This window comes from Labrus bergylta, chromosome 2 (genome assembly GCF_963930695.1).
Source record: "Labrus bergylta chromosome 2, fLabBer1.1, whole genome shotgun sequence".
Classification (NCBI taxonomy): Eukaryota; Metazoa; Chordata; class Actinopteri; order Labriformes; family Labridae; genus Labrus; species Labrus bergylta.
In genome coordinates, this window is record NC_089196.1 from 21,285,280 (window position 1) to 21,296,906 (window position 11,627).

General features: G+C 37.7%; 1 protein-coding gene across 1 annotated transcript; it reads left to right on the top strand.

The window, feature by feature from the left end:
- The first annotated feature begins 9 nt into the window (after positions 1–9).
- On the top strand, positions 10–9,771 carry naaladl1 (N-acetylated alpha-linked acidic dipeptidase like 1). The gene is made up of 19 exons (XM_065948648.1): positions 10–336; positions 715–887; positions 1,271–1,392; positions 2,909–3,028; positions 3,668–3,860; positions 4,069–4,162; positions 4,258–4,362; positions 4,840–4,925; positions 5,023–5,142; positions 5,227–5,312; positions 5,577–5,640; positions 6,127–6,194; positions 6,298–6,389; positions 6,772–6,865; positions 7,471–7,552; positions 7,768–7,941; positions 8,249–8,336; positions 8,443–8,535; positions 9,347–9,771. The coding sequence occupies exons 1-19, from the start codon at positions 137–139 to the stop codon at positions 9,522–9,524; spliced, it is 2,232 nt and encodes a 743-aa protein (XP_065804720.1). The 5' UTR covers positions 10–136; the 3' UTR covers positions 9,525–9,771.
- The last annotated feature ends 1,856 nt before the right edge of the window (positions 9,772–11,627 follow it).

Sequence of the window (11,627 nt, forward strand, 5' to 3'; positions counted from 1 at the left end):
ATTAGTAAACGTCCCAGTGACTGCTTCTATTTCTCCTGGGAGCTGCAGCTGTACTGTTACAGCCAGCATTCTCTCACATAAGTAACACCAAAACAATTGGAGGACGCTCCCTGTCGGGACAACTTTCAAGAAGAGAATGATGAAGCAGGTGTTGATTGGGATTTTGTGCGGAGCTGTCATACTGACTGTGGGGATTCTTATTGGAAACTATGGTATCGTAAAGAGCAGCAGCTCTGCACCGTCCTGGGTCAAAGATGTGGTGAAGGATGTGGATGAGAGTTTTATTGAGAAGTTCTTGTCTGAGGTGGACAACATTCAGATTCAGGAGAACCTCCGGTGAGTTTATGAATGACAAAAGTTGGATTTTGTTTGGCACTTAGTTACGATTTTATTAGGTTTTCTTTTTTGTTCAAGCTATTATAAATATGTGAGACCAGAGAGTCTAAACAGGAAATTGAGAAAAAAGATAATTGAACAGCCATGTAGACCAGCTTGTGTGTAAGACTAATACGGCCCAAAACTAGAATTCAGGAGGGTTCTTCTATATCTGTTATAACATATTTGTAAATTTTCTTGAAAAAATACAAGACCATTGAAGTGTGTGGTTGTTATAATCCTCCTTTGGTAATCTCTTTAGATTATTTATTGCCCTTTTAGTTTTTAGACAGTCAAATATTAGAAACATATCAAACCTCTACCCATCATCCTCCACAGGGAGCTGACCAAAGTGCCCCACATGGCCACCACAGCTGGAGACGAGCAGACCGTGCAGTATATGCTGAAAAGATGGCAGGACCCCAAAACCGGTCTGGATGAGGCCTGGAGAGAGGAATACATGGTCTACCTGTCATTTCCTGACCCCAAGAAACCCAACAAGGTCACTGTAGGTGAGTTACATCTCATTTCTTTATTTGTGTGTTTATTTTAATTAAATTATCCTTTTGCTACAATTTAAGAATGAGACGGATTTACAGAACACAGAGACACATAAATAATGTTGTTATCTGTTTGAAAGCTGCAGTTAAAGTGACATGAATAGCCCAGGAGGTTGAAGTCCTCAGGGCAAAGTGTTACATTTAGACCACTCTTCTAATCATCTTTCCTATAAAACAACTTTTTCTGGAAGCTATATTTCAACCCAGCTTACTAAACAAACTGGAACTAATCTTTACAATTGTCAGACATGGTTGTTGTTTGTTTTTGTACCATTAGTGACCTGCTGATATTCACTGACCCCCAAACAGAATAGTGACTAGATGTTTGATTTCAGTGAGCCCGTCTGAAACCGTGCTGCACACCGTCAGAGAAAAAGAGAAGAGCTACACTCCAGACCAAGATGATCCTGAGGTGGTTCAGCCATACGCTGCATACTCCCCTGCTGGAAACGTAATGGTAAAAAACCTGCATCCATACAGATCTGAAACACTGTCTAAAGATCTCTTAGAGATGCCTGACACAATTCTTCCATGGGTCTTCAGTGGAATTGTTTCAATATATTTTTAGGAACAAGCCGGAGAATTCTGTTTGGACAGATATAAGTGCAAACCAAACTTGCTTCACAAACAGAGTGACTGGTGCCAGCTGTATGCTGCTTGTTTTAATTCCAGCCATTGTTTTTGTAATCTAAGTTATTTTTATTGTGTTTTTTTATTGTACTTTAAGTGATTTTATTTCTTAGGAGGTTTTTTTTTTTTTTAGGTATGTACTGTATATGTCTAAATGTTCTTTTATGTCACACTGCTTGGGGCTGGGAGAACAGCATTTCATCTTTTTTTTTCATGTATGCAGATACATAAGGAACATGACAACAAATAACAGAATTCTGAATCTTGAATGTCATAAAATTACATATCAAACATAACAAAAAATACAGTTAGGCTGTATATGGCAGGATAGATAAAAGGAGAAGTCTGTTTATGGGAATTCCAGTGTCATGAAGCATACAAGCTGGAAAGTCGGTTAGTGATATTGTAAAAATCACATGATTGTCACATCTCTGAGTCACACTGCAACTTACCCATCACAACCTTTGATACCTGTTTCTTAACTGGTCACCCTCTCTCACAGGGACAGAGAAATGTCACTTCTCTGTTAGTTAAGTGTCTGTGTTTGATGCTCATGTCATTATGCTCAAGGAAGATAAGATCTTTAGAAATACATGTAAACTCCTGTTTTAAATAATGTTAAAGTGTATCTTAAATATGTAGATCTAAAGCGTGATTAAAGCTGATTTTTTTCGATAAACACTGAATCTCTGTGACTCCACTATTCGATGGGTCATGACAGTGTCAGAGACTGTCTTGTGTTGTACGTAAACTATCCTTACTGATGACTTCTGGGCAAGTTAAAGTTCCCATGGAAACCAAGGTCGGAACAGGAACGTTGTAGACAAAATAATCTGCCACAGATTTGGTCTCTTAAGGTAACTTTTTGACATACAGCAGACTGTAGGTTAAACAACTGTTAATGATACTTCATACAGAGAAACACTTCGCTGTTGGACAAGACTATTCTTCTTGGCCAAGCTACAATAAATATTTCAGTTTAAGTCATCAATGTGTCCTCGGCATCTTAGAATCCTGGCCGGGGAAAAAATGTATGCCTTCTTTCCATAAACCATTTTTCCATAAAACCTTTCAGTATTGAGTTAACTTAAGTCAAAAAGTAATAAAATATTTTCAAGGCTCCATACCAATTTTTTTTTTTTTTAGCTAAAGTCATAATACTGGTTTATCAGTGGAGCAGATTTGGAACCAACAAGACAACGATAAGATAAACTCTACTGTCATTGTAAGGGTTTTTTTTAGTTCACCTTTCTTCTGCAAAAAACTCCATGTATTCTGTGGAAAACTTCATTATTACCTATATTGCTTCTTGATCTCTGATGACTTTTTTCTGCTGGTTTTAGGGGAAATTGGTGTACGCCAATCAGGGGAAACTAAGTGACTATCAGGAGCTGAATAAGACACTGGACCTCAGTGGAACCATCGCTATCACCAAATATGGTGGAGCAGGAAGAGCTGATAAGGTGAGTTTGTGCTGTTAAGTGGATGTTCTCTATTGTATTATCCTGTTAAAGTCTGATTATGTTTTCTAAAACATGAGAAAAAATAAACAGTTTTTTTTGCCAAAAGTGGCAGTTGAGCTCTGAGTGCTTTGGCAGGTATCATCAACAAAGTAAATATCCTTGATCTTTTAAAGACATTTTTATTGAGGTTATAAAACATGGAAAACAAAGAGGTTACATTGTCTTTATCTGTGAGATTTTATTATTATCTCTTTTCGTAATTACTACCTACATTTAAAGCTCCCTATCACTCCCAATAAGGAAGCTTTAATCACGCCAAGAAGTTGGATTGTAAAAAACAATTAGGCCCGTTTTTTATTGATCCTTAGTAAATCATAAAAACGTTTACTTTGAAAAAGAGATTCAGAAAATTGTTCACAGAATGTTTCAATTGATGAATCTTTAAGTACACAAATCAGCAAATGGCTTGTAAATATTATTGATTTGCTAAATATTATTGGGATAAACGTTTTGTTTTTAGCCTTAAAAAATGATTTTTAAAAAGTTAAAAAATTCTGATTTTGGAGAATAAATGTGTGAATTAAAAAAAGGATCTGAAGAGGAGATGTTAAAATAAAAAGCCATGTGGGTCTCTTCCAGGCCATCAACGCAGCACCCTTTGGCGTCGTTGGTGTGCTCGTTTACACAGACCCTCTGGACATCAACGATGGTCTCATGTCTGACATTAATGAGACTTATCCACACTCATGGTATCTGCCGCCCTCTGGTGTGGAGAGAGGTTCCTTTAACACTCACTATGGAGACTTACTCACACCCTACCTGGCAGCTAAAGGTAAGCAGTGACATGTGTAATTGTGGTTCACAATGTGCAGGTTCACAGTAGTGTTATAAATAAATGAAATGTACATGATGTATGTCTGTAACTTTGTTAAATTGTGCTGCTGACAGTCTTGGCTGAGACAATCTTGTAAAAGAAGAAATAGTTTTTTAAATACACTTTAAGTAAATAAATAATTGTACTTTCTTTACTCATTTCTCAGAGAAAACCTACAGAATTCCAGTTAAGGACATTACTGGGATTCCTCCTATTCCAATTCAACCAATCGGATTTGAGGATGCCTTCATACTTATCTGGTTTGTGAAAAGACAAATCTGCTTGTAGAATTAATTTGGCCCAAAATGGTTGTTTAAGAACTTACTCTTACATGTTTTTCTATTGGTCAATTCAGTGAGCTTGGCGGAAAAGCAGCACCCAAAACATGGCAGGGAGGATTCAACTGTACCTACAACTTTGGAGGTCCAGGGTTCAGGAGTACATCAGATTTTAATGCCAGGTAAGCAACTACATGACAAGTTTATGCATTAGAGGAATTCTTATCTTAACTAGTAATATCATTTTTTCGAACAAATGTATCCTTTGTATCCCAAAACAATGTTCAATAACGTTTTAACACAAAAGCACAACAAACGGCACTCCCAGGTTAAGTGAAAACATGACTCGCAAATGAACCATTTTGTTAGAGTGCTGAAAGGTATAAATGGGCATTCAGAAAAAGTTTTTAATTTTACAACATCATTAAAAATATGTTCCATATATTTTATATGCTTTAAAAAAAATTATTTAAATAAATGGAACACCAATTATTTACTGTTTATTTTCCGTTCCAGTAATATTTCAGAACTTTTACATCTTGGATATAAGAGCGTGAAATTTAAAAACTTCCACATACCTCCTGTTAGAGATTGCAGCTGTATTGGAAGTCTACATATCTTGCTGTCTTATTGCTTCTGAAGTTGAATTTCTGTTCCAGTGATGTGAAACTGGATATCTTCAACTATGGAGAAGTGAAGAACTCCTCCAATGTGATGGGCATTATCAGAGGGAGTGTAGAGCCAGGTGAGACAGGTCACAGACTCCAAATCTGCCCTCAGATTTCAGCAGTTTTTGTTCCAGGTTTTGATTTGCTCTGTGGCTGCTCTGTGTTTGTGCTCAGACAGGTATGTGATCTATGGGAACCACAGGGACAGTTGGGTTCACGGTGCCATCGACCCCAGCAGCGGGACGTCGGTCATGCTGGAATTGACAAGAGTACTGGGCCAGATGGTGAAGCAGGGTGAGGAGGAGAGTCTTAGGTAGTGAATTATTTTGTTAATTGTGCTGGATTAAGAGTTTATATTTTTTTCTCTCTCTGTGGCAGGAAAATGGAGGCCTCGCAGGTCAATGATCTTTGGAAGCTGGGGAGCGGAGGAGTTTGGCCTTATTGGGTCTGCAGAATACACAGAGGTGATTGCAATGAGTCTGCAAGATTAGACATATATTTATTATTGTGAAATATGAACATGTTTCTTTTAAAGCTTGAAAAAAATAAGCAAATGGAAAGATTGAATCATAAGCAACAAAACACACAACTATTCTTTATTTAAATCTCTTAGCCATTACCAAATCCATTAAAGAAGTTAATGCCTTTTTTATGCTAGGATTCTCTGCAAGTTTTTCTTATATGCTTACAGTGAAAAAACACATTTTCTCTTATTTTTTTCTCTTTAGCAATACTTCACAAAGCTGAGTGAACGCACCATTGCTTACATCAATGTGGATATAGCTGTCTTTGGTAAGAAGCTCTCCTTTTACTAACTGTCAGAAGTTACTGAAAATGTCTTGCATTTAGCCCAACAACACACAAAAGTAACAAAAATTCATCATTAAAAACTTAGATTAGAAAAAGATAGGTTGTGATGACTTTTCAACCACCAGAAGTTTGAGCTAATAGTACGTCATTTTGATTTCTCTGTATAGTCTATTTAGATACAATGCATGAAAATAATTGTCTATATGCTTTATATGAAGTTTGTTGCTGACTCATCTCAGGTGAAAGCTGTGGTTGGAGTATCTACCTGTTTATTGTGTCATGCTAATCCCAAACTTAAAAGCTTTAAGTTGTATTTAAATTGACACTTTATATTTAGGTTAAAATGTTTTGTTTACTTGCACTGTTGTTAATTTACTACTCTGTGTGCCTTTCAATTGCCCCCCGGGGACAAATAAAGTTTTTTGAATTGAATTGAATTGAAACAATCCTATTTCCTGTCCGTTTTAGCCAATGCCACCCTCAGAGCCTCGGGGATGCCATCAGTACAGAACGTCATCTTTAAAGCCACAAAACAGGTGAGCTCTTGTGTCTGTTGAAATGGGTCTCTGCTGCCCTGTAACTAAAAGTGTTGTCCTCAAACCATCCCGATACTGCCACATGAAACTGTTTGTCCTCCAGGTCAAAGCACCTGGAAGTGTCTCCTCGTCTGTGTACGACAACTGGCTCAAGTATTCCAATCGGACAAGCCAAGAACACGGAGTCATTCCCAAGTAATAAACTACAACTTTCCCCTTTTTTACAATGCATCCTGGGAGATAATTGACCATTTCTGGCACATCTCATTTGTTGTTAGCCTTCATTCATGATTTCAAATGAAGTACATGGCTTTAGTATGGCTTTAAGTATTTTGTGCCACTTTAAAAGAGCTTAGGCCTACAGGCCAACACCAGCAGCATGCTAAACAACTTTTGCTACTCTTCATATAAGTAGAACGTGGACATGCCAGGACTTATCTTTATCAGGTACACCATGTAGTTTATCCTTTTTGGTTTTTGGTCGTGATTTGCATTATAGTGTGTGCTTCCAATTAAAAACCTCAGGCTTGTGATGCTTCCAGAAAAACCTCCCTTTATTTTCTTTCCTCTTTGACAGGATGGGATACCTGACAGGAGCAGGGAGTGACTATGCTGCCTTTGTCCATTACCTGGGAATCACTTCCATAGACATGTCATACACATATGACAGGGTAAGAAAAAAGTCTGCTGCCTATAACTGTGATATTTTTTTTGAGTTCTGTCGGATTTGGGAACCTTGTATGATAGCAACTCCAGTTTCCGAGGTTCTTTACCTGTAATTCACTTACATTTTTACAGCAAAGTATATAGGGTTGGCTTGCCATATGAGGAAGCTGCAAAAAGCACAAAAATATCCTTAATTACTAATGCAATGCTGTGGCCTTAAATGAAGCCTTGTTTGTTAATCCCTCTGCTGTAATTTTCATTTGGACAAAGACATTCCCTTTTTTCTGTACTGCTTAGCGCTGCATCAAAGACTGTTTATAAGAATTGGACATAGTGACTTTGACATCACTCATGGGTTTGTCAACATTTGTAAGTATAGCGTTTTGGCATTTCCATCTTTTTTTTTTCATCAATCATTGGAGTCGCCCCCTGCTGGCCATTAGAAAGAATGCCGGTTATAGAAACTTCACAGTGGCTTCACATTTGAAAACAAGAGATTACTGTACGTCTGCTTCCTTTATGCAGTCTATGGTATGAACATGTTTAAGTAAGCTAGAACTTATTTAATTGGTTATGTAAATCACATCATGATTGTATTTTATTCCAACAGAGTAAAACAAATGCTCGGATTTATCCTGCTTACCACACAGCCTATGACACCTTCGACTATGCCTCAAAGTTCATTGATCCAGGTGAGAAACCTCTATTCTCATGTTTATGTTGAATCTCAATGTACTGAACATTGTGTTCACAGCCAATGGCAGAAATTCCGCTCATTTACATTTTAGTGTCATTGTACAATGTTTTTTGTAAATAATAACCCAAATTCTATTTCTCAGCTAAAAAGTTGGTACTTGGATATGTTATCTTCTGTCTTAGATTTCATTGTACCACTTCTTTCTCTCAGGGTTTACCAGTCACCAAGCTGTTGCCAGGACAGCAGGAAACATCTTGATCCGATTGGCTGACAGCCTGGTATTGCCATTCATCTGCAGTGACTACTCTGAAGTCTTAAAGGCCTACCTCAATATAGCATTGCACCTATATAAGACCCAACTGCAAGCTAGAAATATTTCCATGGGTAAGCACAACAAAGTCAGAATTGTTTCATAATTTAAACATGTGTGTATTCATTCTGAGTTAATGCAACTGGATAAATCACTTGACTTACTTCGATACTTAAAATGGTCATACCAAAGACTGAACATTTATCTGTTCAGCACCTGGACTGAACCATCCTTGTAACATGAACACACTGCGATAATGCTAAAAACATCTCCAGGCTGGACTAAAGAATAACACTAACAACAGTAGCATCAGTTTCACAGCCACACAAGATTTGATAGGTGCATTTTTTTTATGTATTTAGGATTTGTTTCTTGTTTCAGAACCACTGGAACGCGCAGTAGAAAGCTTTACGAGTGCAGCATCTCATTTGGATCAGGTGATTCAAAGCTCAGACCTGGCAAATGAAACGTAAGAGCACAGACGTAGAGTACCAACATATTGTAATGCCTTTTCTACGTGAACTGAATGCGATGAATAACCCTTGTCTGTCTTTCTCTATCGCTCTTATGCTTAGACCACTGAAAGTCAGAAGGATTAACGACCAGCTCATGCTGCTGGACCGCGCTTTCTTGAACCCTCTTGCATTCCCAGATAAATATGCATTCAGGTAAAAGATGATGAATGCTTTTTTAACAGAAGAAAAACAAGATAGGAAAGGCTATTGGTGTATCTCTGAGGAAACATTGGCATTCATTCTTGTTTTGTGAGATTATGCCTTAATCATATATCTTGTTACGGATTAATGTCAGCATTGTCATGAAACTATTAATGTTTTTATACTTTGATTTAAAAAGTAAAGAGCTAAGTAGCCTATCGTTTGCTGAACATCATCAAGTTGTAGGCCTACAGGTGCCTTACAAATAATAATAATTTCACTGAGAAGCCAATGACTGGTGAAAATTGGAAGGAAATCTGCACTAGATGATAATTTAGATGATCAGACAGCCAGGCCTGCCATACAGGAGGTTGCTAACGGCTAACATTACCTTTTTGTTGTATTACTACCAGAACAAAAGAAAAAATGTAATTCCTAGCTATTGTAATGTAATCTCAAACACTGTATTATTGCCTTATTGAGCAAGAATAAAGGACTGTTAATGTAATCAAACAAGATGAATAATTTAAGCAAATAATGGGTCATTATAACTCGGCATGCCATCACACTGTCAGCATGCTAAGAGAGGGATGAATAAGGGGAGCATTACAAAATTAGCATGTCATTGTTAGCATGTTATTCTGCTGGTAGGCTACTAATATTTATTTCAAGCACTGCTTTGCTGAAGGACAGCCCCACAGACTTGTAAGCACAGTCAAAGACAATATAGGTGAAGGATATCGATCATGTATGGTTAGGCTACTTGTGAAGTTTCAACAGCCTATTTTTGATTAATCTCTCTATTTGCCTTTGTGATTCACAGACATGTAATCTGGGCTTCCAGCAGTGCCGGAAAGCTAACCTTTCCTGGTCTTGCTGATGCTTTTGTCAAAGCTGAGTCATCAGGACAATCCAGCGACTGGGACAAAGTGCACTACCACCTGTCAGTACTGAGCCAGGCCATTGAGGGCGCCGCCAACACACTGGTGGATGTAATATAGGGGAGGAGAAGGAGGAAAAAAAGCTGCTATAACTCAGGGATTTCTTTTAATAAAACTCAGGGACTTTCAGCCAATGAGAACCAGTTAGACAGTCAATGATGGGACTTTTTTATGGATGATTTTAAGTGAAGCGGAACAATGATTAAAGGTCATGAAACACTTTCATGAATGATGTCTTGACACTGCCACAAGTATAAAATGTTTATAAATGAAACTTATTAAAGTGCTGCAGTGAAGATGAACCAAAGTCTGATCTTCATTTGCCCCCACAATGTTCTGCAGATAGAGCTCTCTTCTTCCTGCATTAAATGAAGTGCTGCTTTGGCAGGTCTGGATAATGCTTTTTTGCTGCCACCAGGGGTCAGAATATGCTTTGAGACAGTCACATGGAAAGTTTCAACATTTGGGATTAGAGGTGTTGGTGTTACAAACATAGAGGCAAAAGTAGATACAAACCCAGTCACCCAATTTCCCACCTCCGGATAATGCTGCGGATAATATTCTTCTGCCTTTAAATAGTATTGTTAAATGAACAGATGTTAAAGAGGGTTGGAAAGAAAGAGGCAGCATGACAATCTGTACCCGGTTCGAGCTCTCTTTCCTGTTCAGGCTCTGGTGTAGATACAGGACTGCTGTTTTTTTTTATCCTGGTTAAAGTTTATTGAGTCAGTCACACCCATATGAGCCGCTGCAGAAGCCCAGCTCGGTGTGTAAATGAATAACAGTCTGTTTGTGTGGGTTGGTGGATGAGATGGGTGAATGGGTTCGTCTATTTTTAACCATTCCTCTTTAAAAAGGATGGGCTCCTGGTTATTCTCAAAATTGCGTAGACCGATATAGATATGACGTTAGATTTGTCAGGATTGCAAGGTTTGAGAGATTCGATTGAGGCAATAAAAGACACCTCAGATAGGTAAGCTAGAGGGGAATGAGTCACACGAACTGCAGTATAAATGAGGCGGCGCCTGCAAGCTGGTTCAGGCAGACCACTCATACTGCACTGATTTCACACTTGACATGTGCAATATCCACAATCACCTGACAACACCTTCTAATTGATGGTCTAAGTAGAGGAAGCCCGTTAACGCTTAAATGTTTATGTCATACTGGTTTTAACGGCTTCTTTTTTGTGACTATGATAGCATCGTTTTATGCATTACAAGATTAATCATATGAGCAGTCCAGTCTTTGTTAAAAGTAATGAACTTTCTCCTCTTAACACTTATTTGCTTGAAAAAAATGCACACAAATTCAAAAGCTCATACTTGATGTAGTCGTAATCAGCAACTTCTGTAAGCGTGATTAAAAACATTTTTTTTTAAACCCATGTTAGTATTGATGATTTTCATTTAAAATCATTCGTTAAACAGTGGAACTAAAAAAAAAATCACAAGTATCTGATTATATGTTTCAAGCACTCCTTAACAATAATTATCTTTAATGGGGCACAACAACAATTTTCCATATAAGGTTCAGTTAACTAGTTATGGTTGGAAAATAATGTTATCTGAAGCAGCGGAGAAGCTGTTTTCTAGCCCAAAAAAATAACCGTGATGGCTTCAGGGTTTCCTTTATAACAGAAATCCTGTATTGTGCATTGGTCCTGGTAAATAAAAAAAACTAGATATCTTCATATATGCTGTTTCTCAAAAGTTTCTAAATACATTTTTACATTATAAATAATGCTGGATTACTATGAAGTAAATATTCATGATCAAAGATTCACTATAGTAACCTGAGTATAAATATATGAATAACACCTTAAATAGTAAGACTGTAGGTTAAGACTCTCCAACAAAAAACATTAAACACAAGTACTACTCGCCAGTCGCAGGGTTTATTCTTTTAAATATACATAGACTTTTCCCCCAATATTAAATACCCCACCACCCTCCCCTCCCTCATCACCCTCCCCTCCCCTCCCTGCTCTTACTCTCACTTCTTCACTTTCTCCATTCCCCACTCCAAAGAGAAAAGCTCGTCCGGCTGACAAAAACACACTCTACTTTGTGCAGCATATTGCTTTTTAAGACATTTGCGAAAACATAAATTAAAATCTACTACAGCTTGTCGTTTTTTTCATTTTCTGCTTCAACATCAGTC

Excerpts from the sequence above, each read along its gene's own strand:
- naaladl1 (XM_065948648.1), top strand. The coding sequence starts at position 137 with ATGATGAAGCAGGTGTTGATTGGGATTTTGTGCGGAGCTGTCATACTG. Across the intron at positions 337-714 it reads CAGATTCAGGAGAACCTCCG|GGAGCTGACCAAAGTGCCCC; the intron begins GTGAGTTTATGA and ends CATCCTCCACAG. Across the intron at positions 6,390-6,771 it reads GAACACGGAGTCATTCCCAA|GATGGGATACCTGACAGGAG; the intron begins GTAATAAACTAC and ends CCTCTTTGACAG.